This window comes from Equus caballus, chromosome 10 (genome assembly GCF_041296265.1).
Source record: "Equus caballus isolate H_3958 breed thoroughbred chromosome 10, TB-T2T, whole genome shotgun sequence".
NCBI lineage: Eukaryota > Metazoa > Chordata > Mammalia > Perissodactyla > Equidae > Equus > Equus caballus.
Window position 1 is genome coordinate 90,925,803 of NC_091693.1, and position 27,640 is coordinate 90,953,442.

General features: G+C 44.6%; 1 protein-coding gene across 13 annotated transcripts in view; it reads right to left on the minus strand.

Annotated features, from left to right (window-relative positions):
- The window catches only part of NHSL1 (NHS like 1), a 290,623-nt gene that overhangs the window by 19,431 nt on the left and 243,552 nt on the right, over nt 1-27,640 (minus strand). For 10 of the 13 annotated variants that reach the window (XM_023651202.2, XM_070225551.1, XM_023651205.2 and 7 more), the window contains 2 exons: nt 18,943-19,070; nt 1,854-2,046 (listed from right to left, as the gene is read on the minus strand). In XM_023651202.2, the coding sequence (XP_023506970.2) occupies nt 1,854-2,046; nt 18,943-19,070 (321 nt within the window). Of the gene's footprint in view, nt 1-1,853; nt 2,047-18,942; nt 19,071-21,426; nt 22,020-27,640 lie in introns of those variants that run through there. The other 3 variants (XM_070225555.1, XM_070225556.1, XM_070225554.1) reach the window with 2 other exon arrangements.

A 27,640-nucleotide genomic window follows, 5' to 3' on the forward strand; every position in this document is an offset into this window, starting at 1 on the left:
ATCAAATAAAAGAATGTGTTTTCTAACAGAAAATATGCACCCATGTATTTCCTTGAGCAATAAACATTACACTTTGTTCTGAAATGTAGCTACTTACAAAAATAATCTTTAGGGGCTGGCCTGATGGCATAGTGGTTAAGTTTGTGCACTCCACTTTGGCGGCCTGGAGTTTGTGGGTTTGGATCCTGGGCACAGACCTACACACTGCTCATCAAGCTGTGCTGTGTCAGGGTCCCACATACAAAATAGAGGAAGACTGGCACAGATGTTAGCTCAGTGACAATCTTCCTCAACAACAACAAAAAATAATAATAATCTTTAAAAATTATGATCTATGTGAATAAGAATCACATTCAGAAAGATCAACAATGTTATTTGCAAAGAAAATGGGACAAAATGCCATGCTATTCCCTTAAGGCTTAAGTATAATAAATACGGAAAAACACACAAGGAATTTAAAATAATTTATGCAATTATTTATTAAATTTCTCTGGAATTCAAAATAGAGTTCTAAATGTGTTTTTTAAACACTTGTAAGGTTTTCAAAAACTCTTCAATAACTATGAAAGTGTTTTAGTCCCTGACAGGTGCACCCATGCCCTGGCAGAAAGCTTCTGGCAGCAGTCACCTCAGAGACACAGCCAGGGCGCTATGCATTCATCTGAGTTTTTACGAAAACTTAACCTGATTTTTTCAGATTCTGGCCCATAGGCCATGCTTTGTGGACTGATTATCAGTGATGACTATCAGTAATCGATTTCTCTCAAACACACAGTCTAAAGGCTGAAGCTGTTAGCTATCCCCATGTCTACTCTGTCGACTGTGAATGCTGACCCACCCTCTGCAGGGATGGACCTGAGGGGGCAGGAAGCTTGTGGTCTCTACAACAGCCCCTCAAGGTTTGTGAAATACTGTCCTGGAGGTTTACGTACTTGCTATTTGTCACCTTAATTTTCACAAGTGATTAAAACCTGAGTATAATATTCTGAAAAAACTTGAATTTCACATTTGGCAATTAATATTCATATTCCAGCTTAATGTTCTAAAAAGTTTATGTTCAGAAGGAATGGATTTTTATTTGAAGTTTGTAGAATTCAAATTATACACATAAAAGTATAATTTTACCATCCTATTAAGCTTTTTAAAAAATATATTTTATAGTTATTAATTCACTTGATATTTTTATTTCAAGTAATTTCCCCTTTTTCTACTTGAGAAAACAAGAAAATAAGAAAATCTATCATTTGGAAATTCACAAAAGTGTTATTTCTTCACTTCTATAAATATTACTTAAAATAGCCTTTTAGAAGGGAAACATAACTTTTTCTTACCCAGGACCACATTTAGAATATGTTCCCATATAACCAAAATATTTTTTTAAAGTAATTCATTTAGGGGCCAGCCCCAGTGGCCTAGTGGTTAAGTTCAGCATACTCTGCTTCAGCGGCCAGCATTTGGTCCCTGGGCACAGACCTACACCACTCATCAGCGGCCATGCTGTGGCGGCATCCCACATATGAGAAGATTGGCACAGATGCTAGGTCAGGGTGAATCTTCCTCACCAAAAAAAAAAGCAATTCATTTAAAAAAGACACACTTTAGATGAATGGCTGGACCACTGAGTTCTCTGACATCTGCTTTTGGTGACATAGTCCCCTCACTAAAGCAATAGATATCTACATGCACACACACATAAGTTTTAATATTCCCTTCACTAAACAGAGCAGGAAGCCAAATCACAGCTATTTACCTATTTACCTCTGCTGAGTAAATGAAACGCTAAGACCATGGAACAGACAAAGACCCACGTCATCCTCCCCAGACACCCGGGACCTGTGTGCATAGAAGCATACCCGTTATGTTGATAGGAACCACGTCCGCCTGGACCGTTTGGGCCTGCTGCCGCATCTTCTCTTCCGGTGTTGGCAAGGGAAGTGACTTGGCCCAGTTGGTTTGAGTATTAAGGTTGGAACAGTCACTTGAGCTCGGCGTTTTAGGTCTCCTGATGGAACTAAATGTTTCCTCTTCCAATGAAGAGATGGAACACTGCAGGGGGAAAAAGCAAGAAGCCTTAGTGTGTAAATAGCTGGCAGAAACATTTAAAAATGCATTTCTTTTCCTACAAAAAAAAAATTTTAACTGACTTGAAGCAAGTCAAAAGAATTGGTCATGTTTAGGAACAGAAGCAATGGTTTGCAAGAAACCTACTCATCATCTTGAGCATGGCCCATCATGCATTTTATTCAGAGGCCTTTGACTCTAAACCATGAGGACTGCGAAGGTTTTGCTGACCCACAAAATCTTTTAAGTTCTTCCTGTTTTTCCTATATTTACTGTGATCAGAAAGCTTATAGATTTAGTTTAACATTAGAAGCCCAGAGAAACATCACAGCTGTGGCCCTCGGTTTCCATATTTATTAAAATTTAGTTTTGCTCAAAGTAATTTTTAGCTTCGATCTCATTTCCTTTAGGCTCTGACCTCAAGGAACATTTCAAAAATGACAGAGCTATTGTTGCTCAATTATTTGTGCTGTTCTGAAACCATTTATATGGAAAAAAATCGGTGTGAAATTGTTAACTTAAAAGAAGCTGACTGAAGCTCTGCTCTGAGACTGATCAGAATTCCACGAAGGCATTTCCAGCAGTGTCTGCTCCGACACAGATTCACATCCTAACTGGGAGCCTTCTTCAATACCTTTCTTCCCATAACATCTTAAAAAGTGCAAGCAGGGAAGTTGTTTTGACAAGCATTTTATCACGGACTTCACCATGGCAGCTGGTCCACGACAAGGAAGCTCCAAGAACTTAAAAGAAACGCAGTGTGCTCAGGAACAACAGAAAAGGGCAATGGACTTTGCTGGGAAATGGCAGTTCACAACTACAATACACGTGTAAGAATTACTCCTCAAGTCGAAAGCATTTAAACAAATACATCTACGAAAATAAGGCATTTAAAGAGTTTTACCTAAGAACAAACAGTCATGAACCTCCCCAGGGGAAGGCCTGTGTGTCCAGCACCCCTCCATTCAAGCCTGTGCCTGGCCCCCTGGCAGGGGAAGATCTCTCCCCACCTCCAGCCACAGATCCGCTCCCTGGGTCTGAACTTTCTGACGCAAATCGCACCGCACATCGTCTTTTGTGACTGACTTCTTCCACTCAACATTGTGTTTGTGAGGATTTATCTATCTTTAAAAAGCGAGTGTTGATGACTTTCTGGATTTAACGCAGGTTTCTAAGGGACACAGGTAAGAAATGTGCAGAAATGCATCAGTTAGAAACCCCAAACACTTGGAAGAACTGTCATCACTGTTTACTGCACGGAATTAATCTTGCTGCAAATATCTGTTTAATCTACAACCAGGAGAGCTCCACAAATCGGAAAAAGACGCAGAGCTAATGAAAACGGTGTGGTGTTGGCGACGGTCCGAGGCCAAGAATCCGAGACCCGGTCTATTCACTTCACACCTTACAGTCAAGTGACCTCACGGCTATTCCTAAACCTCGAAGTTTCCTTTGCTGTAAGATGGGCTACATGCCTTCTTCTGAATCCTACAAGGAGTCCTCCCAGGACCCAATGAGATGACACCATGAAAATGTCCAGGCCTGTTAAATACCATGGACATGGAGCTGGCGGTCATATGTGTGACTTTAGGAAAGCAAATTCATGAATTGGCAAGTACTCACTTTTTTCTTTTATTGCAAGGAGGCTAACAATAATAAACAAAAGCAATGTGGAAATAAAAATATAAAATAAGTCACAATTAGATATCTCAGTATATTTTTGACTTGATATTTTTGATACATAAAACATGTAAAATGATAACCTAGTTCTTTTCCACCTAACGAAAATGTGAAATAATGTTTGTGATTAAACCGACAAATAAATATACTCAACGTATAATGAGCATATGTCACTGACATCTGATTATGCTACTAAATTACACCATATCCACTCACGTTTGATCTGACTCTGGTTAAAATGGTTACAATTACAGATCCTTGAAAGATGCTCACAGGGCTCTGAGTCACAGCTCAGCGGAGTAGATGCTGTAAATTCATGTAAATGGATTATCTCCAGCCTTTTTGGAGTTACGACACTCTAGTTAAATCTGACTGTTAACACATATTGTCTGCCCTTAATAAGGTGCAGACACACACACACAATTACAACTACTTTTATTTGAGAATCTCTTGGCAGTCTTCATGAAGGTCATGTGTCTGAGATTGAATCTCAATCTGATAAGTTAGAAGGTTACTCTGATTTTCTGATACACATAGAAATAATTTTTCAGGCAACCTTGAAATATAGCACAAATTCCAAAGGCCATTAGAAGCAAATTCTAACCCAAAAGGTTTAAGAGGAAACAAAGCAAAGTTTCAGCTTGATGGAGAACAACCGAGGACATCCTGCAGAGAGAGCTTCTGCCCGCTTCTCCTGCGAGGCTGCGGGGTTGTGGGGAAGGCGGGTTCCAGGGTTGTGCAGGCTTGTTCCACAGCTTGTGTGCGGCTCCCTGTGCTCATCAGCCCACTGGCCTGCTCCTCTTTAGTGGCCGGCACCCAGGACGAGAAGAGACCTCAGTCTAGCCTCACTGCCAGGAACAATCCCCAGGGATTGTGCACTGTGACAACTCACAAAGAGAATCTATTTTATAAAGTGCTCCCTTCATTTGGAAGAAAATTTCCCAGACAAGCAGCGCAGAATTATCTGCAAATGTGACTGTTGCGCGTGGTGCCACCATCCACTAAGAAAAACACCAGGACGGTGACTTTAGATGATCTGACTCCCATCCCTCTACAATGTGTCAACGAGCACAGGAAACACCTCCTGCAGCTCGGAGCCAGGACACATCACAGCTGCTCCATGAAGATGGACACTGAAGTGCTCTGGATCATTATGTCTGCCTATTAACTGGTCTCCAAGCTTCTGATCTCTCTGACCACCCTGCCCTCCTTCTCCTGCTCCAACAGTCTCTCAGCCCAGCAGCCAGAGGGATCCTTTCAAAATGTGTGTCACATGGTGTTGCTCCTCTGCTCAAACTCTCTAACATCCTTACTGTGACTGACAAGATGCGACTTGATCTATGAGCCGGCCCACTGCTCTCTGACCTCATCTCCCACTACTACCCTGTCCCACATTTATTGTCCCCTGGCCACACCCCCACACGCAACACCTCCATACACTCCTGCCTCAGGCCTCGGCACCCGCCACTCCCACCACTCCAAATGCTCTTCCTGAGACAGCCTTACAGACAGCACCTTCTCGCTCCTCAGCTGTGCATCAGAGCCCCTTTTGGTCGAGGTCTCACCTGTTCACCCTCCCTAAAACTCCAACTCCTGCCCAATATTTTAGATCCCTTTCTGTGCTTCCTTTCGTCTCTTTAGTACACGTCACTAGTATGCAAATACTCCAGTTATTTATCCTGTCTGTCTCTCCCATGAGAACGTAAGTCCCAGGAAGCTTTAAATTGGAATTGCATGAGAGCTACTGCAGAATTTCAGGTCAAAAAGGGGTCACTGTTTAGTAACTGATGGCTGTTGCCCTGGGTTACAGGCTTTCCAGGAATTGGTCCCTCATTTAATCTTCGCAACAGTAGCCTTGTCTTATAAATAAGGAAATGGAATAAAGTCGCTTTACTTTTGGAAAGTTCACAAGTGGCAACTGGGGGTACAATCCACACCTGACCCCAAAGCTGCTGCATTAAACTGTGAAATAACAACTCGGCGATGCCTGCAATTACCTGGTTTTCTGACCTAACAATAATCTCCATTTATCGCTCTATAAGAACAAAACCTGAGTCAGGCTGGCCGGCAAGGCAGTGGGGGTGGAGCGAGACTGAGGGCTCGGCATCTGCTCCGTCACTGACCAGCTGTACATGCTCAGCACTAGAGCTCCCGTGCAGGGAACAGAGTAACTCAAACGGCGTCGCCACGCTTCACGTTAAGGGAATTCTTCAATATAAGGTGAGATATTTTGTTAAATATAAGTTTAAAGTTGCCTTGCTTTCAGAACTTAAATGCAGTTTTTGAACCTCTCAATTGGTCAGTAAAGTTCACCAACACCCCCTACCCATGTCTGGAAGGAACAGAGTCACAAATGAAACTTCAGAAACCACGGCTCCTTGTGTCCAACTGCTTACTTTGGAGAGGAATCACCTGCCTCAGCAGCGGTGGGTCTGGGGACGTTGATGCTGCCGACCTGCGTTTCGGGGACCACCAGGTCCTGGCTGGAGTTAGACAAGCTTCCCACAGATGGACAGCAGGGCTGAAATATGGTATCCTGGCAGACAGTCAAGTTACCAAAAACTGGCTGTAACTATGAAACACAGATTAGCCCAGGCTTTTTTTTTTTAATCTGCTATGCTTTTAAAAATCAGAAAACCTAATTATAGCCAGAGGCAAACTTTGCCTTCATTTAGCAATTACTACACAAAAGCAGACATAGAACAGACGAAAGGACGTGAAGCATCACTTAAGAGAAACCAACACACACTCCTCTCCCACGGGACGCACTGTCTTTGGTGTTTCTCCTCCAGAATCAAATCTTGCTCAGGGTGACTCTTGGTTAAGACTCCAGAGAGTTCTATAAGGTGGCGTCTGTGCTTCTCCCACCTTAATACCTTAGACACACAAGATCGTGACTCAATTCTGCTCCCTCCTTATCCCTCCCCCCGGAGCCCCCAACGACAACAGCAGGGTTCTGGAAACAGACGCACAGAGAAGCACACCGGTGCCCCTCCAGCACTCGCGAGGGCCGGACTGTCCACACCAACTATTAGATAGTCCCAGCTGTCCCTTCTCTCCTACTCAGTCCATTACCACAAACCCAGCCTCTTCCTCCAGGGCTCCAAGCTTTCTTCTTCCATACTGAATTAAAACATCTTTTATTTATCTATCTATCTATTTATTTATTTAATTATCACATATTAAGTGATCTTTTCCTCATAATAATGAAACTACTTAGAGCATAAATGTTCCAACTGATCAAGTAATTTCTTGTTTTTAATCATTTTTATTATTATAAATCATATATATAAATTGCACACTGTAAGATCATGAGTAGTCAAGAACTCACGACTTAACCCATGACTTAGACTTCAACTGCAACCAACAACTGCAGGCTCCTCCCCTCCCCCAGGGTTACCACTCCCCTGAATTTTGTTAATCACCCCTTACTTTCTTTTATGTGTGTGAACATGTCTAAATTTCATGTTTAGACTTGCTTTGACTTTATAAAAATGGTATCTTTTTCTTTGTGGTGTTATTAGCTTGCCGTTATGTTTCTAAGACACACGCACGCTGTCGTGTGAGCCCATGATCCCCTGATTTCACAGGCTCACGCTCCATCCCAATACCTCGTTTATTCATTCTTCTGCTGATGGACAGCTGGGTGGCACCAATGTTCTATCATTTCGACAATTCAGAATGCCCCGAGAGGGGTCAGGAGGAAAGGGCTGCGGCTATGGGTCAGTTCTCCACAGACTCACTGTTGAGGGGACGGGCCCTGGACTCGCAGACCCAGAGTTAAATCCCAGCTCCCTTCCGGGTGTGACGGATGCGTTTGCCATCCTGACTGTAGTGATGGTCCTGTGCACGTACATGTGTCAAACTTACTAAACTGTACACTTTAGATATGCGTGGTCTATTTTACATAAGTTACATCCTGTAGCATCCATTAAGAGAGAGAGAGATCTTGGTTTCAGTACTTAAAGCTATGTGATCTTAGGCAAGTGATGTAACCTCTCCAAGACACAGTTTCCTCATCTGTGAATCGGGCACGAGCCCAGCAGCCGTGCGTGGGGACAACGGTACTAGGGAGACTCACATGCAGCCTCTGCTCTGTAGCTTCTCCTGGCGTTTGGCCCCATGCTGGGATACAGAGACAAGACAGCAATGCTGTCCCCATCCAGAAGGGAAGGCAGGTATGAATAGAGCCGTATTCCAGCGTGATGGGAGGTGTGTGAAAGAGAAACAGAGGTACTGGAGACACCTGCCCTGTTGCGATTCCTAAAGGCCTGGAGACGGCAGACCCCAACCCTTCGACCTTGCTGGCAAGGGTGCAGCGTCACAAGGGCCATAAACCGCAGAGCAGTGAACCCACGGAGCGGCATGGGCTCCTCTGTGTCTGGAGTGCGTTCCGAAATTACTCACACAGGGAGACCCAGCAGGAAACGCCTGGACCCAGAGTAGTCACAAAGGTCCCCAAACTGTAGGTGCCCAGAGGCCAGGGACCATGTCTGTACACTGGCACCAAGGAGAATGTCAATGGTTTTGAACAAACAGCACGAATGCATGAATACCAGACAAGTCAAAGACGGAATGAAAAGTAACAACAGCAGGTGTAATGAAAAGGATTTGGGAAATTCAGCAACCTTGGCCTGTTATTTAACCAACACGTTGCAATAAAATGAAATGAAACAAAGTGGGAAGCCCTGACTTGCGCCCTCCCTGATGCGTTCTGGCTGTGTGATCTCGGGGAAGTAATTTCATACGTCTGAGTCCCAGTTTCCAGACCATTAAAATGATACTGTTGATTATTAAAATACCTAATTTGTGGGGGCTGGCCCCGTGGCCTAGTGCTTAAGTTCACTGCATTCCACTTTGGCAGCCCAGGTTTGCGGGTTCAGATCCTGGACGCAGACCTACACCACTGGTCAGCCACGCTGTGGTGGTGACCCATGTATAAAGTGGAGGAAGATGGGCAGATATTAGCTCAGGGCTAATCTTCCTCAGCCAAAAAAAAAAAGAAAAAACCAAACCTATTTTGTGGCAGTTCTTGCAGGAAATGAGATATAATTTGTGAAAAAGTTCTGGGTATCTTCTCAAGTGTCCCACTATTACATAATATTACACATATTCCATTATTATATTATTATAAAGTTAGTACTAGTGTGACCACGGGAGGTGCTACATGCAGACAATCTGTGATTATTTAGTAGTTGCTAAAACCTCTCAAATTCTTTGCTTTAGGTAGGAAATTCTATGTCAGTGGAAGAAAAGCCTTAGAACGACTGGGGGAGCAGCCAAATTTTCATAAAAACTGACCCTGTTCACAGAGTAACTTTCTCTGAAGTCTGGTTTGAAAGACCAAGCAGTTGAATGATAACAATCATCACTATTGGAGCACACCTGTCCCCAAGGTGGCACTTCCGCCCCCGCTGGAGCCATCCTGTGTGCCGGCACCATGCTAAGGGTCTCACAAACATCAACTCACTCCAACCTCACAACAACCCTCCAGGCTGGTTCATTATCAAAACCAGAAGGCGGCTGAGAGTGAAAGGTGCTGTTAATAATTACCCAGGACAGCAGCTGTATGGCAGGACCGTCCTGAGCATACAGACATGTGGCCGACAACTCCTCACAGTGGAGGGAACTGAAGCTCACAGAGAGAAGCAGTCTGCCCAAGGCCACTGGCTGCAAGAGGTTGGGGCGCTGCCCAGAGCCGGGCTCTCGGGCCTCCCATTACACCAGCCTCCTGCATTTGTAGATACAGGGTAAGGCCCATCCTTTTGTCATCAAAGTCCTCCTCAATTAAATGTCTCTTATCAATGAAGACTAAAACACAACCCAAGATGCCAGTTCAAAGAATAACGGGAAACCAAAAACAAAATTTCAGTTTCTATCAATACCATTAAAGCCAACCGTTTACTCCCAGAATCCCAGTCTAATTTATGTTTGGACGTGAATTTTACACGAGAGACTGAGTAACTCAGAATGGACACCCTTTCTCCCAAGACGACAGGGTCCCTATGAAGGTTTCCCCAACCCAGCGAACAGCTCACCAAACACCACCTCCAACAGCACAGCCCATCGACCCACGGAACGTTCTGGCATCTGTAACTGAACTTCCTTAAGATACCCAAATAAGCTCTTGGGTAGCAGCTGGTATACCCCAAAACTATACGAACAAAAAAGTGTCAAGACTAGACGACACTAAAGCAATGACTTACTTTTCCATTTCCCAGTTAAATGAAAGGTATTTTGTGAGATTTCTACATTTCTTTTCTGTATAAGCATTTTTCATGCCAGTGTTTGATATTTAGGATACACATAACAGATACAGTTGGAAACATTTAAGCAAGTTTTTTCTCGCGACACTACATCACCATGTTGAAAGATGTGTGGAATCATTTTTGACGCCGTAAACAGGAGGCCTACCTGGTAAAGGTTTCACCTTAGGATCCAGAATGAAAAGCAGCCATCGCGAGGCTCTTTGCTCTAACATACGTCCTGAACCTTTGCCCTGAGAGCGAGCCTCCTTCTAGGAGAATGCTTCCGTCCTAGGCACATACAGACACTTCGTGTTTGTTGCATGCTAATTAGATGCTTTTCTCTCTAAATACGTCTTCAGATGTCTCAGCACCTACGGTCTGGGCACTCACCTGGCTGTCCCATCTCCCACACGGCCCACGGCTATCCTCACCACCCACCCCATCGCCTGCCCAGGAAATACAAAGAAAGGGTTTTCCCCAGAGAATTTCCCCTCTAACCTGACTTCCACATACTCTGTATCTAAAACGACCTCGACTGCTAAAACAACTTGTAAGAACATGAGTTGCAGGTTGGGGTCTTGGTCTTAACACACAGACCACAAACTGCTGGCCTGGACCCTCCGGTTATGGGATTCCCACCTGATCTCAAATGCCAACTTGATCAGACACTGAATCCCAGGGAGACTTTGGGTTCTTTCTGGACTCTGAGTTCTGTTTTTACTGTTCTGTCCTATTGGTCTGTACCCAGCTGCCACGTGGAGTAATTCCCGACACTTGATGTCTTAGCACCTTCCTCACAGCTCCTCACAGCCGCCCAGTGACGGACCTCATCTTCAGCTTCTCCGGTCCTCTCCCTCCGCCTCCCATCCCTGAAATAACTCCAAACCAAACCAAAACTACACAGAACGCTCGACTTTTTATTGCTATTGTGTTAATTTTATAAATTATCTTGGGCAGAATTGACGGCTTTTTGATACTGAGTCGTCTAATCTAAGAGCATGGTATGCCTTTCCAGTTATTCAAATCTCATTTGTGTTATTCTACAGTATTTTAGAGTTTTTTCATATAGATCTTGTACTTTTCTTATTAAATTTATGCCTAGTTACTTTGTCTGCTATAGCTATTTTAAATATTTTTTCTATCATATCTTCAAACCTGCCTTTGTAGATATGAAAGTTATTGATTTCTAATATTAATTTCACACTTTACTATATTATTGAATTCTATTATTGATAGTAGTTTAATTCTATTCTCCTGGATTCACCAAGAATATAAACTTGCCACGTCTGCGTGACAACATCACCTCGGTCTTTTGCATTTCGTACCTCTCGTTCCACAGCTTTTCCAGAGGTGCTGCTGGTTCCTCCCACACAATATACAACAGTGACAGAGAACATCACTGTCTCATCCCTATCCTAATGAGAATGGCCAGTTAGAAATCATATTAGATTTGGTGACAAGACAAATACATCTTGTTAAGTTATGAGTATCCACTTCTTCGTATGTTGAGTGTTTTTATCCAGAATGGCTGTTAAATTGCATCAAGTACCTTATTAATACCTATGGTTTTGATATAATTTTCCTCCTCAAATCTGTTAATATGATTAATGTATGATTGGATTACCTAATATTGAACATCCTTGCATTACTACTGGAATAAATCTGGATTGATTTTGGAGTGCTTGTCTTGTAAGGAGCTGCTGGATTCTCTTTCCGAACATTTTATTCACAACTTCTAATGCCAGCATTCAGGAGAGAGACTGGCCAGTATTTTCTGCTTTGAGCAGTTTTTATCAGGTTTTGGCAGCAGTGTTAAACTAATTCATTATAAAAAGTGCACCTTTTCCTTCTCTTTCTTTGTTCTGGAAGAGTTTCAAGCAGTGGATTCATCCAGTCTTTAAAGCTTTAGTAAAAACCACTCTGTGAAACCATCTGGCTTGATGCTTTTTGAATTTGGTCCAGTGTTTTTTTACTGGCTTCACTTTTTTTGCTCCCAGTTTTATTGAGAGATAATTGACATACAACACCGTGTAACTTAAGGTATACAACATGATGTTGACAGACATGTATATTGTGAAACGATCACCAAAATAGGGTTAGTTAACACATGATCGCCTCACAGTTACCCTTTTTTTGCCCAATTTGGTGTAAATTGTTTATAAACTTTCTTTTTTAAAAATGGAAATCAGTCTAAAATATTAAATATTAGCTATTAAAATATTCTCTAGAAGTTCTAGAGTCAGGTTTGATATATGACACAAATTAGAAAATCAGTTTCAACACGATGTATGTATCTTCCATCTAAAAACATGGAACATACAATTTTTATTCCTAATTATAAAATCCTCTGCTTAAAAAGTGCTAGTGAGGGGCCGGTCCTGTGGTGTAGCAGTTAAGTTCACGTGCTCCACTTTGGCAACCCAGGGTTCGAAGGTTCAGATCCTGGGTGCAAACCTAGCCCCATTCAAGAAGCCATGCTGTGGTGGTGTCCCATACACAAAATCGGAGAAGATGGGTACACATGTTAGCTCAGGGACAATCTTCTTCATCAAAAAAAGAAAGAAAAAAAGCTAGTGATTTCCTATCAGCTCTGCAGTGAAGGTCAACTCCTTTCCTCAGCATCACCCCTCGGTGCTCCCGCCCCAGCCTCCTCCACCACACTGCTCCCCTCACTCTTGCTGAACTCACGATCTGCAGAGCTGCTCCAGCTGGCATCTGCCCGACCCTTCACAACCTCCCCTCAGCGCCCCCACTCTCAGAGACATGCCCTAGCAGAGTTGTAACATGACACCTGAACTGAGGTTTTGGAAGTGGCTCAATAATTGGTAATGTCTGAAGGTGTGAGAAAAAGAAAACAATCAAGGAGGCGCCCAGCATTTATAACTTAAGCAACTGGTAAAATGGAGGCTGTGCTGACTGAGGTGGGAAGAACCAGGGAAGGAGCAGGTATCTTTTCGGAAGAGGGATGTGAGAATCACTTATGTGGATCTGGATAAGTTCGAGACACTTGTAAGACACTAAGCAGAGATGGACAGTAAACAGATAAATGCATGAGTCTGGGCTAGAGACAGAAACTTAGGAAGCGTCAATGCATGGAATTTGAAACCATGGACTCAACAAAACCACCCAAGGAGTGGGTCTGTTCCAGAGGAGCAGAGGTGCAAGGTTCAGGCCAGCGTTTGGGAACTGGAAGAAGAGGGGCATCCAACAATGACTGAGAAGCAAAGGCTGGAGGAGGAGGAGGAAAACCAGCAGTGCGTGGGCTCGTGAAAGCCAAGGAAAGAAAGTATCGTAAGAAGCAAAGAACGAGAAGTGATGTCAAATGCTGTTCTGTTCGGAGGCTGAGTAAGACGAAGCCTGGGAATTAAGTATGGGGTGTGGCCGGGAGAGCTGATGAGTGGACTGAACAAGCAGCCCCAGGGGCGCATCCGCAGGGTTCACAGCAGACTGTGAGGAAAGGCCACGTCGACAGCAAGGTCAGTCCCTTCTTTGGAGAAGCTGTAAATGTGGCAGAATTTGGAGGGAGATAAAAGGCTGAAGGAAAGTTTCTTCAAGATGAAAGAAAATCGAGAACGTTTTTATAAGGATGGATAGGATGCAATAGAGAGAGGAGACTGATGAGGCAGAAGGGAGAGGAAAGTGGCAGGTGTGAAGTCCTTGGGAGGCTGGCGTTATTCATTCCATTGGGAACATACTGATTGCTGGCTGTGTGCTGGGCCCTGATCTGGGCAACAAGGATGCAGCAGGCAGACAAGCAGCAAGCACTGTGCAGCCACTGCAACAGGAGGAAAGGGTGGGGGGCATGGGGACAGATGCGAGTGGTTTGAGAGGCGTGGCTGTGAAAGGACATGCCTTCCGATTGTTTGGGTTTTTCCTAGTGCGTAGATATCAAAGACAGGATCTGAGCGTATCAGAGGAAGCAGGTTTGGAGTCTTGAGAAGAAGGTGTGGAATGTAATTTGGGAGAGTGGAGGAGGGAACTGATGGGTGAACATATTTTTATCACTGGGCAGGACTTTCGGTTTGAGGCCACACATTTATGGTGAGACCAGCTAACATACCTAGTGTTCTTCTCTGGCCTTGTTCAGCCAATCAGCTTTTAGCACAGAGCAGAGAGAGCGCTGGATCAAACTGGGGTTGGGATTTCTCCAGGAAACCAGCAAAGGAGAGAGGGGCCTGTAGAGTTGAAAGTGTGTACAGAGAAGTGGCTATAATGGTGGACCATGTAACACAGGATGGGGAAGGACATCTAAGGTGACGAAGAGGGTGGGGTCAACACATTGGAATTTCTCATGGGGTCAGATAATTTTCATAATGGGTTCTAGTGGGATCAAGCTGGAGGGACAGGTGGCAGATGGAACATCCTTGACTCTTCTCATAACTTCAGCAAATTCTGTAGGATCCACTTTCAAAATAAACCGGGACTCTCCACCAGGGCCACCCTGGTCCCAGCCCCCATCCTGGGTCTCTTGCCAGGATTGATGAAAAGCCAACCAGCTTGCCCCAGCTTCCATCTTGAACCCTCTATGGTCTTATTTCCATATGTTGCCAAGACTAACAGTGCTCAATAGAAAACCAGATCTTGCTGTTCTCCCAGTTCCTCCAGAGCCCCCTCCCTCCCAGGAACAATGGATCCACTGTCCTCACCACGGCTGACTAGGTCCCATGCGATCTGGCTCTTGATGATCTCCCCAAAGTCATCATTGCCTCCCTTCTCCTGTCACTGCCCGCTACTCTGGTCTCCAGCTGTTCCTCCCACAGGATGGCTGTGTCACTGTCTCCAGACTTTGCACTTACTGTCTCTTCTAGAAAGCTCCTCTCCAAGATCTGCATGTGTGGGGTGCTGCACTGCATGTGAGGTCTGCTCTGACGACAGCTCAGAGTTCCCTTGAACACTCACTCTGAAACAGCAGCCCTGTCACTCTGTAACACTCCGGACTACGATTCCATTCCTCTTCACAGCACTCGTCACCCCGGCGTTACACTGTATCTGTCTGCATACGTCATCCCTGCGATGGCAGGGACCCTGTCCTTCCCACTTGACAGCTCCCCTGCACCTCCAACAACGCCTGGCATACTGGAGATGCCGGACAGCATTTATTAAGTGAACGAATGAATAGCCCGTTCACAAAGATCCCAGAGAGCAATCTTACCCACTCCCCACTTTCTGGATGAGAACATTGACGTCCTGAAGGCCCACGTGAAACATCCAAAGCAGCCCAGCAGTGGCAGAGCTGAGGCTGGAATCAGCCGCCCAGCTCCTAGGACGCCAGCACCTCTGAAACCGCCCTCCTCGGCGTGCACACAACCTCTGGTCCGGGTCCTTGGTGTGTCCTGCCTATTGCAAGCTCTCCCACTCTTCCCTTGTCCCAACCGTCCCCATTTCCTGACTGCCCAGGTCAGAAGGGCATCTCTTCCACACATTACTGTACACTTACTGTGACATGTGACATACGAAACATTGTAGTTCTGGTCAGTTCTCCCACCTGAGAGCTGTAAGCTTCTCAAGGCAAGTACAGGTGTCTTATTAATCTTTACATGTCGCAGCATCTGGCATGTAGCATGCATCCTTAAGAGACACATATTGTACTGACTGCTTCTTCTTCCTGGAAGGTTATTTTCCAAGATGCCTGCATGGCTCCCTCTTTTCATCTCAACCACCTCTTTGCTCAGGAAAACCTAACCTTTTAATTTAAAATTGCAACCTACACTCTGTCTTGTTCTGCTTTACCTTACTGCAGAGCACGTCACTCCTAATATAGCATCACTGCCCATTTACTCCTGGGGTCTCACCATCGAGTCAGAGCACCATCGAGTCAGAGCACCATCAAGAGCGAGGATGTCTGGTTTACTTCACTATTACATCTTCAGCACCTAGATGGTCCCTGGCACACAGCAGGTGCTTAATAAATACTGGTTTAAAAAGGAATTATGATTCTGTGCTTCAAGTAGCTCTGTTTAAGAAGACACTGAGGAGGGATAAGGGACATGTCTGTGTTCCAAGTGACAACCTCTGATGGCTGCACAGCTTCAAATCAACACATCATCATGACGCGGTGAATGGTGGTGGGTCACAAAGATCAATAGACTTCCGATTCGGGATGAGTATTAACTTAGTAGTAAATTGTTCAGTGAACGACTGTTGAGTGAATGAGCCCGCTAGGCAGCTGATCATGCCCTAGGCACTGTGTGGGGTGTCACCTTGACTTGAAGATGCTTGAGTACCTGTTAGGCTGAGGGACCCACAGGAAGAGGTAGAGAGAGCACAAGGACAGATGAAGGTTAATCTCATACCAGTTTCAAGTCCTCTGTCACTGAAAGCAGTGCTGAGTCTTGTTAACCTTATAGAGTTAATAAGAAAAAAAAGTATATTGGCTGGTAGAGAGCATTGTAATTAATCCAATAATTATAAATAAACAAAAAGATGGAGAATGCGCTCCAAGACCATCAAATTGGATATGCAATAGTGGGATGGCAAGTGGGTTTTTTGATGCTCCATGGAACCAAGAAATTGCAAACTTAACACAACATTGAACGATGTAGCCTAACAGAAACAAGCATGAGAGGGAGGGAAGTTAGTTAATATAATGGGATAATTTGTTAGTTGATATTTAATTAATATATAATCGTTCATAATTAATACATTATATAATTTGACATTTTATTCTCAAAAAAAATTCTTAACAGAAACTGTCTTGAGAAGACATACAGACCTAATGACTTAAAAATTTTGAACATAATTCAACTTGGATCTCTATATCTAAGAAAAATAAATTCCCCATAAATATTACTAACAGTATACCCCAAGGATTTCAAAATACTTTCACCCGGGAATACACAGCAGCACGGGAAGGTAAGATCTGCAAGCAGCTATGTGCTTTTGTTAGGGTCCAAATACAGGAAGCCATGAGTGCAGACCCTGTGACAGAGCCTGTAACTCGCTCTCCCACCCAGCACACACCAGCGAAGGCTCCCCCATGCCCCAAGGCCACCATTTACAGAAGGAGCATGTGGCCCCAAGGGGAGCTGTGTCTAGGGTCACCCCTGGCTCCTGCTGTCGGGGACCCAGTGCCACCACACCACCACAGGGACTTCCTGTGCTCACTGGGATGTGTCCCATGTCACGTCACGTCAAGGATGACATTTACACGCACACTCTTTTCCACGTGATCACTGTCTGCCGACTCCTTTCCTCAGGGTAATGATCCGTGAGGGAGAGGGCTGCTTGGAGGGTCCGAGGCAGCGCACAGGAGTAGAAACCAGTCCACAGAGACTGGACTTCCCTCGGGTTTCAGCATCGTGGTAAGTAAACGGCTATGTGAGGATTCAGAAACTGTTTCCGCTTTCCAGAAGATGTTAGGAGGCTGCCTTGGTGACACCGATCTGCCAGCAGGAGACTCTGTGCTCCTGGATACTCTCAACTTGTACAATCATGTGGCACCCAAGCCACCTCTGTCTCACCGGGCCCATTATAAACCCAATTCTCCTCCTCTGAGCACCAGTGAAAAGCGGATGCATATCTGGATACAAAAACCCTTGTGGGTGAGGAAGATGGGGGATGCTGGTCACAGGGTGCAAGCCTCAGTTCTAGGATGAATAAGCTTGGGATCCAGCGCACAGCATGGCGACTTAGTAACTCCGTGCTGTGTCCTAGAAACTTCTAAGTGTCCTTGCCTCTCACACTAGGTATTATGTGAGGCGATGGGTGTGCTAATTAATCTGATTGTGACGATCATTTCACAAAGTGTGAGAATGTCAAATCATCACCCTTTAAATAGATACAATTTTATTTGTCAATTACTTTAATAAAGCTGAAAAAATTTTTCAAATCAAAACGAAATCCTCACTATATAATTCATCCTGATTTTAATTTTCCTTACACCAACAAGAGAAAAATAAGTTTTTAAAGTTGAAGACAGATCAATTTTGAAACAGCTGCTTTTCTTATTATAGTAAGAGACCGTCTTTGTATATTTTAGACTCTCAAAGGACTAACCTACTTCGTGAAAATGCCTCTAAAGAAACAGGAAAGACATTCCATAATAAAACCTGGGTCCAATCTTCATTAGAAGACCAAAAATTTACTGTACTAATTTCCCACTTTTGATCAACTGTTACCTTACTTTTTTGTCTGACATTATTTAAACATTTTAGGAAGGATGATAAATTTTGAATAATGTTCTCCAAACAATAAGGCACTTGTGTATTGACCTAATTCCACTAAAGTTTCTTAATTAAAAATGGTTTCTAAACCAAACCCTGTTCATCAAACTTTAAGTACTTTGTGTCAGTCCACACTACTCAATGAAATGAAAATAAAATTATGTAAGTTAAAATCTCCATACATTTTTATTCTTTCAAGTGCATTTAGTACTGAGGAAATAATCTGTCCTAAGGAGCTTGCGCATATCACAAGAGACGGATGGCAGAAAGGGACGCAAACACGACCCAGCATCATGAGTGGACCAGCCGGGGCTATCATGTTCCGTGAAACCGCTGTCTGTGTTCTGCCCATAGTAAAAACACCGACCACACTGAAACCTGGCTTTGCTCTACTCTTACAGCTTCCTTGTAATCTAACTGGGTTCATATGAAAAAACAAAACAACAGAAATAAGACCTTTCCACCTAAAAGAGAATCTTCAAAATGCACAAATATACTGATTATGTCCCTTTAATGAGTTCTTTGAAACCTGACTTGACCTTTTTATTTTTAGACTAATTGTAAAACTTAGAGAAAAGTTGCAAAGACAGGATTGAGAATCCCTTGTGTACTGGCCACCTAATGTTGACACATTACATGATCATGATACATTCATCAAAACTAAGAAATTAACTTAGGATAATACTACTGACTAAAAACAGACTTTATCAGATTTTACCAGACTTTCCACGTATGTCCTTTCTCTGTTCTGGGACCCAACCCCGATCCCATGTGGAATCCAGATGGCTTACCTCGTGATCTGCTTCTTCATCCTCATCCTGATAACCGTCACACAGTGGGCTGGAGCCAGCTGCAAAGGTGGGCCCCTGGGAGTAATACTGGGAACTTCGGGAGCCATCCTGCCGGAGTTTATCACATTCTGCGGGGGTACGGGCCAGGGAGGGGAGAAGGGCACGAAAAATCAGAGTTTGTCTACTCCTCTTTAATTACCTTTTCTATAAGATTTCAAAACAACAATAATATTAATAATGAAAATGAAGGTGAAAATGACTGAGAATTAGTCCAATCCCAACCACACCCTAGACACCAGTTAAGATACTTTAAACGGATCATCTTATATCTCACATCCCTCTGAGGCAAATTTACAGTAGTTAAAATATTTGCTCTGTAATGTTATGCAAGTAAGTAGCAGACTCAGAATCTGAACCCAGGGTCCTAAGTACTATAATTTTTGACACACAGCAATTACGTAACTCCACATTAAAAAAACAGGCAATTCTCATGCTACGCTCGTTTCCTGGACTTGGCAGCTGGAAGTGACATGAGAAATCACAGATTATAAGGCTCTCATTTTGTTTTTAGTTATCAATTTAACTTTGATGCCAAACAGCCTACAATCACTGTGCAGAACTTTCTCCTCAAGGAGAAGCCATCACACCGATCACTCTTATCAGCTACGGGGGCGAGAAAAGCAAGGAAAGTTCTGCCGGCTCCAGAGCTCCAGGAGCATTTGCTCCGCAGAGGGATTTGCCATGGGTTCCTTTAAATATCCAGCTCGCTAAAGGAGTGCAAAACGTGTGTGGTTTAAGTCTCCTCTTTGCACAGCTTTATAAAACCAGACACCTCCAGGCCAGAACTACAGCAGGGGTCTTCAGGGGCCTTCCTCACACGAGGATCTGAGATCCCTCCCCAAGGAGACAAGCTGGCACTTTACTGGAGGGATGAAAATTCTTCAACGGGGGAATAAAAATACCCTCTCTCTCCTTTGCACCCCACAGTGGGAGTGGATAGGAAAAGTTTCCAATCCAGAACTGCGAATCAGACTTTTAAACATCCCACGGCAACAGTCACGAGGACCTTTCAGGATGCCAAACTAACAAATGCACACGCAATCACAAGACAGCTGAGTACCACCACTTTACTCACTTATGGGCCAAAGACCTCGTGGGCTGGGCTGACCACCACTTTTAATATTGAGCAAAATGGAAAATTAAGAAAATTCTGGAACTTCCAGAGCACAACTTATTTTTTAATGAGGATTTACTGGTATTAACCTAACAGTTTTCAGTGAGAAATATTTTCACATTTTCTCCAATATTTGACAATTTCTCTGCAAAAACAGTACAATAAATCACACAGTCAGCGTCTGTAGGCTCACTCTACAGAGATAATGCTCCACAATCATGATCGGGAGTTTTCAAATGCAGTTCTGTGCAGTTTTTGGATTCTATAAATTTTTGGTTTGATTTTCTTTAACTAATTACTTTAAAGCTAAGATTAAAAAATCCAAGAACTCAATAGTTTTACATGTCATTAACTTGTGCTGTGAAATCAGCTTTTCTGTGGTCCCATAAAACGGAAGTCTCCTAAGGACTCAGGGTGAACCTCGTGATACAAACCAATAAAAGCTGTAACCACCTGCGGCCACCCAGTAACTCCGTGTTCTCAAACGCCGCCAAACACAAGAGGACACGAGGTGAGAGCCAAAGCCCTTTAGACCAAGTCCTTCTGTGCCTCAGAATCATCTTTTCCCTCACGAATTGACCCTAGAATAAGTCTAAGCTTGAAATGATAAAATCTTATAATGTTGTGTATTGAGTACCACAGAAGATGGTATTTGAAAAAGATTCCTCTGCTGGTTGATAAGGAGGGACTCTGGTTAGATCATCTCTAAAGGTGATATCAGCTCCAAAATTCTTGACAATAATACTAAAAACAGGTAAAATGTCTTGATACACAGTAAATCTTAAAATGACCAAAATATTGCAACATTATTATCCATATGTGAAAAGCATGAAAGTCGGGCAATTATTAGTACTTCCAGCATGTCACTTTTCGAGCCTAGTTCAAAAGACAATGCCTCTTTCTCCACAACGAAGTTTTTCTCACAGAAGTATTTAAACAGTAGTACATCAAATGAAATATGATGCTGGGTCTAAGATTAAATGAGGCAGTATAAATTTATGGCAGATGACCAATATTTTTATCATCAAATTTCTGAAATCTAGTAAACTCATCAATTCCATTATCACTTAGTCCAACACGAGAGGAAATCTAGGAAAATTTCCTCTCGTCAAGTTGCAACAGCGCTCAGTGTCTAAATCAGAGCTTTGTTCATGAAAAACTGCCTTTATTGTCTGTAGGGTGGGATGTAAGTAAGTGAAGCTGCCATGAATAAACGAAGACTTTCAAACATCTGACTGAGGGGGCTGCAGGCTGGCTGTGCCAGCACCTACGGGCTGGAAGCAAGATGCGGAAGGTAACAAAAGACCCACCTTAGTGCACTCTGCTCTGGCACAGAAATTCAGAGTGTGACAAGTTGTCCTCCTCGCAGTGCTGCTGGATAAACACGTCACTGTGCTTGTGTCCTCTGGTTTCCCAACCACAAATCTCCTCCTCCCGCCTCTCATGTCAAACTATTTTCTTTAGCGTGAGAACGATGGACAAACATTTGTTGGTTGACCAAAGTTTTAAATACAGAAGAAAAAAAATAATGTCACAGAACGAGACGGTTATCTAACCACCTCATGAAATTAATTCTGCTTCAGCTTCCAAACCTTCATGCACCAAGCTGCTATTTAGACTTTCTATTTAATATTTTAGATTTGTTAAAAGAGTCTACTACAAGAAGTTTTAAAAACTTATTTTCAAAATAATTTTCTCTATGGAAATCCCTGATGAATTTCCACTTTCTATGTTTTGTTCCTAAACATATTAAATCAGTCACAATGAGCTAGAATATGCAGCAGTTACAAACAGTTCAAAATTGCAGTGGCTTAACAGGACGGGAGATCCTCCTGCACATTGTCCTTGTCTATGCAGAGCTGGCCAGTCACTCAGGGACCTGGCAGAGGGAGGTTTCACCTCGACTTGCGATCACAAAACAGGGCGAGGAGAGGCGGTGCCTTCCACGCTGGCTCCAGGGACTTCTGCCAGGAGCAGTCGGGTTACTTCTGCTCCTCCTTCTTCGGACAAAACAAGCCACATGGCCATACCCAACTTCCAAGGGGGCAAGGAAGGGCAATCCTGCCTCACAAGCAATCACACCTCATAAAACAGCTCCAGTGACTCTTCCAAAGGAGCGGTAACACTGGATCTAAGGTTTTCCAGATTCTTGTCACCCATTCTCCCAATGCTCATTTAACGTTCACTTCCAGTCCTTCCTGAATGAGGGCAAGAGGTCTGTGGGGCATTTGCAACAGCAGTGAAAAGCTACGCTCTGCGTTTTAGTGACAGGAGGTTAACCAAGGAGGGATTCCGCATGGAGCGGCAGCTGAGTCTGGAGTCCAACAGACCAGGCAATACTTGCTCCTGTGAGGCCTGAGTTAGCACTCCAGCCTCCTGAGAAGTCAGACCCCACCCTGCAGAGCTGGGATGCCACTCCTGGGAGGCTGTCTCGAGAATCACTCAGCAAACGTTTTTCAGTGCTCTGCTCTGAGGTGGGAGACCAGGTGAAGGCACCAGAACTTTGCACAGAGCCCTCCACACGGTGGGTGCCCAAGAAGTGATTGATCATTGCTGTCAGAATTCCCCACACAAACCACAACTACCTAAACGCTTCCACTTTTAAAAGCCAGTGAGCAATTCCCTAACAGGATTTGCTTGGCGGCACAATTCTTAAAGATTCTACAATTTTACCAGGCCTTCGGCTACTTCTTTACCAAACATTGCAAGGCTATATTTCTTTTCCTAAGTACGTACAGCACTCATCCTGAGTTTCTCTGACAGTCATGGCCTCTCAATCCAGAACAGAGCTAAAATGTTTGAATTGCTCTAATGGCAGAATTTTTGGTTATTACCTAATTAGTCTTACACAACACGAAGCTTTACACTTCGGGGCGTTTTCACACTGGAGGAGTGTCAGACGGGGCCTGGCAAACATATGAGACACTGCAGCTGCCAGAGCAAGGAGAAGGGATCGAGGTCCTTCGAGCTGAAAGTATATGTTATGGGTCGAACCATGTCCTCCAAAAGATATGCTGAAGTCCTAACCCCGGGTACCCGTCACAGTGACCTTATTCAGGAACAGATCTTGTCAGGTGTGATCATGTTCTGATGAGGTTATGAGGGTGGCCCTAATCCAACGGCTGCTGTCCTCATGAGCAGAGAAAAGGGAGACACTGGACCACGCGGAGACACAGACACACAGGCAGAGGGGAGACGGCCACGTGACAGCGGACGCAGACTGAGTGGTGCCGCCCCAGGCCAGCGAGCACCTGGCATCACAGAAGCTGGGGGATACGAGGGGGTTTCTCCCTGAGACGTTGGAGGGAATGGGGCCCGCCGGACACCTTATCTTGGACCTCTGGCCTCCAGAACTAGGAGACAATACATTCCTGTTGGTTTGAGACACCCAGTTGGTGGCACTTGGTCACAGCAGCCCTGTGGATGCACAGCCACCAGGGGACGCTATGATGTGGAGGAGAGTCACAGGATCTTCCAGGAAACGGGAGGAGCTGCCCCTTAGCAGGAACTTGGGGCACTGAGACTGTGGCAGGAACTGCACATCGGGGGACGCCCCTGGGACCCCAGAAGAGCTGAGCTGCCCTGGGGAAGAAACTACTGTCCTGATCCTCAGGGACCAGCCTCAAAGGTCCCAAGGACAGTGACCCTTTGTGGAGGGAGAGGCAAGATGTGGTAACTCAGCCGGCATAACAGAAACCACTGCCTGTTAATAACATCAACTCTGACTGAGGCTCCCAGGGACAGGCACTGTTCTAAGAAGTTTTCTTACAGAATCTACTCTGCACAGCAACCCTAGGAGCTGGGGATTCAATTGTCCACATCTTACACATGAAAACCTGAGAAGCAAAAGGGAACTTGTCACAGGCAGCGGAGGCAACATCGGCCCCGGGGCGCTCAGCCTGAGAGTGAGCACCTGCAGACAGAGCTTATGGTGTGATACCACCCCCTCCACATCTCTGTCCTCACTTAACAACAGGTAAAATAACCTGCCTTTATCTAGCAAGTCAATGCGTTCAGCTTGGGGTTTCGGTGCCCTGAACTCCTTCCTAGGAAAGTCCTCTCTTCCACAAAGCCTTCCCTGGTTGCCCCGACCTTCATGCCAGCCTGAATACTTCCATCCTAGAAACTGTGTCGCACACTTGCTTAGACCCTCCGCTTGCTCATGTACCACAGAAGTTCGACTGATGTGTTTAATGAAAGAACAGCAAAGAGAGAAGGTACAGGAGAGACACTGCCACAGCAGCAGGATCATGATCACAAGAAGCCGTTGGCCCCAAGACTCTTCTCTCTCCTCGGTTACTCATGCACCATGACTCCAAAGCAAAGCACCCCAAGCTAGTTATCCATTAACTCACAAATACTATCTACCACCTGCTAAGTACATCACAGGCACCGGAGACCCACAGCAAAGGGAAAACAGAAGTCCTGGCCACAGAGCTCCTGCTCCTGCGGGGCACAGACAGAAAAAGGGGTGGACTACACAACATCTTAGAGGGTCCTGGCGCTCAGAGGGAAACGAAGTAGGGAAGGGACCAGGGAGCAGTGTTGACACAGGACTCCCCAATGGTGACCTCAGAGCAGGGACCTAGGAATGGTGACCTCGGAGCAGGGAGAGCGCGCTCCATCCCCGGGAAAGGGGTGGACGGGAGCGTGACGTTGGCTGAGGGACATGCGAGGACAGAAGGAGATGCACTTAGACAGGAGCAGGGGACGGATGACCAGGGCCTCGTGGGCCCTGTTAGGACACAAGGCCAAGGGGTCACCTCTGGGGACACTGAACAGTGATGTGGCCTCACTTGCATGCACCTCCTCGTCCTGCCCGCCCCTCCCCAGATGCTGGGACTCCCTCAAGACAGCTCAGACATGTAAATTCCAAAGAAGCCCAGGAAGAGCCTCAATGTCACCTCTGTAGGGAACACACTGCTCAGTGATGCCGGAAAAGTCCATGGGTTTTACCGCTGGTTTGTATACTGCGACATAATTGACTTTTTCATATGCACAATTCCACGAGAGACAATCTACTACAGAGTGAAAATGTCCTGAATTTATGATAAAGATTTTGAAATACTCTCTGAGAGAAGTTTTTAAATAAATGGGCACTAAGTCTGACTTGCTTAAATGAGAGGGAGAAGGAAAGACAGAAATTAAATGCAAAGTGGGAGTAAGAAGGGATTTGTTTTTCTATTCCCCAAGAAAATTGTGTGGTAAGTTGAGTGGGTGCCAACAGGAAGAAGGGAGACTTTCTGCCTCGTCAGGCTGCGAGAAAGAGGAGGACAGGATGATGAAGTGTTCGCCAAGGCACCACGCATTTAAAGCCAGACAGACCAGCCAAGGTCGTCCTGTCATTTTCAGGTCATACAGGTACTGTTGGTGCATATGTGTACAAACTACTAGGAAAGTTTTGAAAGATTCAGGTCAAAAGCACAATTTTTGTATTTCACAACAGCATAGCATTCTAAACATAGTATATTTTAAAACCTGAATGTGGTTTCTTGTTAACAGTATTAAATCTTTCATACTCCTACTATAATTCAAGGTATTTAAAAATCAGGAGGACTCCACTTCCAAAGTCACTTATAAAAATCATGGTCATGGGGCCGGCCCGGTGGCGCAGCGGTTAAGTGCGCATGTTCCACTTCTTGGTGGCCCAGGGTTCACTGATTCGGATCCTGGGTCCCGACATGGCACCGCTTGGCACACCATGCTATGGTAGGCATCCCACATATAAAGTAGAGGAAGATGGGCACAGATGTTAGCTCAGGGCCAGGCTTCCTCAGCAAAAAGAGGAGGACTGGCAGTAGTTAGCTCAGGGCTAATCTTCCTCAAAACAAATAAATAAATAAAATAAAATAAAATAAAAATCGTGGTCACGATACTTCTGTGAGAACATCCCATGATGAGCCACACTCTAAAGAAGCTTTTTCAGATCACTGATTCTTAAAGCCGCTACTACTAACATTTAATAAATGCTTTATTTTCTAAACTGAAAGCCCTTGGCCATCATTATTTGTTTTGTGTTAAAAAAAAAAAACTGAAGGAAAACAGATCTTGTATCTGCCTTAGGGACTAGGAAGCCCAGGCGTGAAGCTTCTGGCAGACCCAGGATTCCTAACCTCCACTCCAGCTGTTTATCCACCGGATCATCAACAGCAGGCTGGAGGGGCGGTGTACATCTCTGTCTGGCACAGAGGACTGAGGACCAATCAGACTTCAAACACACGTTCAGAAGACAATCAATTCCAGTCCAACACCTGTATCGGGTGTGATGCAGCTGAAGAATCTGGCCTGAGCTTTCAAGGATGCACACAGGAAAAATCTACTGGACTCAAATATCATGCTTTGTAAACATTAGAAAACGTATTTTCTGAATGAAAATCAAACCAAAATGCATTTTAAAATAGAAGAGATTTACCTTCTTCTTCATTGATTACTGGGTTTAGCAAAACTGGAAAAGAAAAGAAATTGCACTGACAGTTAAGACTCTGCCTCACCAGTCACACACACTGGATTTTCCAAAGTAACATTTGGATTTTCCATAAATTCTTCAAAACAGTGTAACTTCAATTTATTTAAATTGTCTTCAAGAATCAACGAATTAGAGCATGCTTAAGAGACTATAAATTGTCAATGTTTTTAGTGAGAAGTTATCTGATGCACATTAAGTGAGTTGAAAAGCCACAGTCTTAACAACACCGTGGATTTCATATTCATCTTCTCAATGGATATTTTCCTAGATAGTTGGGTGGAATTTTAAATGACAGATTCCAAATAAAGATGCCCTCATGGTTCAGTATTACACTAACGATTCATTCTTTTCTTCCCTCTCCCCTTTGGAGGGAGAGTTTGTACATACTTATATAGGAATACTTACAATGGCATAAAAGCATATTATTACATATGAAGCACTATATCCAAGTTTATCTTCCAAGAATGCATAATTGAGTCATAGACCAGTTCTTCATCAGTTACCACTCCAGTGACACTTAGCGCCCACAGTGCCACAGACATGAGAGGAAAGGAGAGAACTGTGGCTTTAGTGGTTAAGCCCAGGCCTCGGAGAGTGGACATCTTCTCCCTTAATGGTGCCTACAAGACAGAACATTCCAGGTGCTGGAGTTTGCTGCGTTTCACTGCCGGGTAAGAGAGAGAGAGCCCATCAGAAAATGCGCTATCACCCTGGAGTCAAGGAAAGGGAGGGAATGAGTCTCAGATCGCTGAGGCCACAGGGCCGGGAAGGGCAGCGGTCCAGCTCAGACTCTGAAAGCAAACAGACCCTGTGCGCTGGATCCCAGCCTGCAAGGAGTGGCGGGGCTCATGGGACACGGTTCAGCTGACTGAGTAGTAAGCAATTTACGTGACAATTTACGGAATCACCTTCTCCAAATTCAGCCGCATCAGAGTCACTGGGAGAGCCTGCTGACCTGCTGCTGGGCCCAGTCCCAGAGCATCTGGCTCAGGTCTGTGGGGCAGGACTGCAATCGAGGTTCCCGGAGACCTCCTGCTCCGGCCGGGGATGTGCCGAGA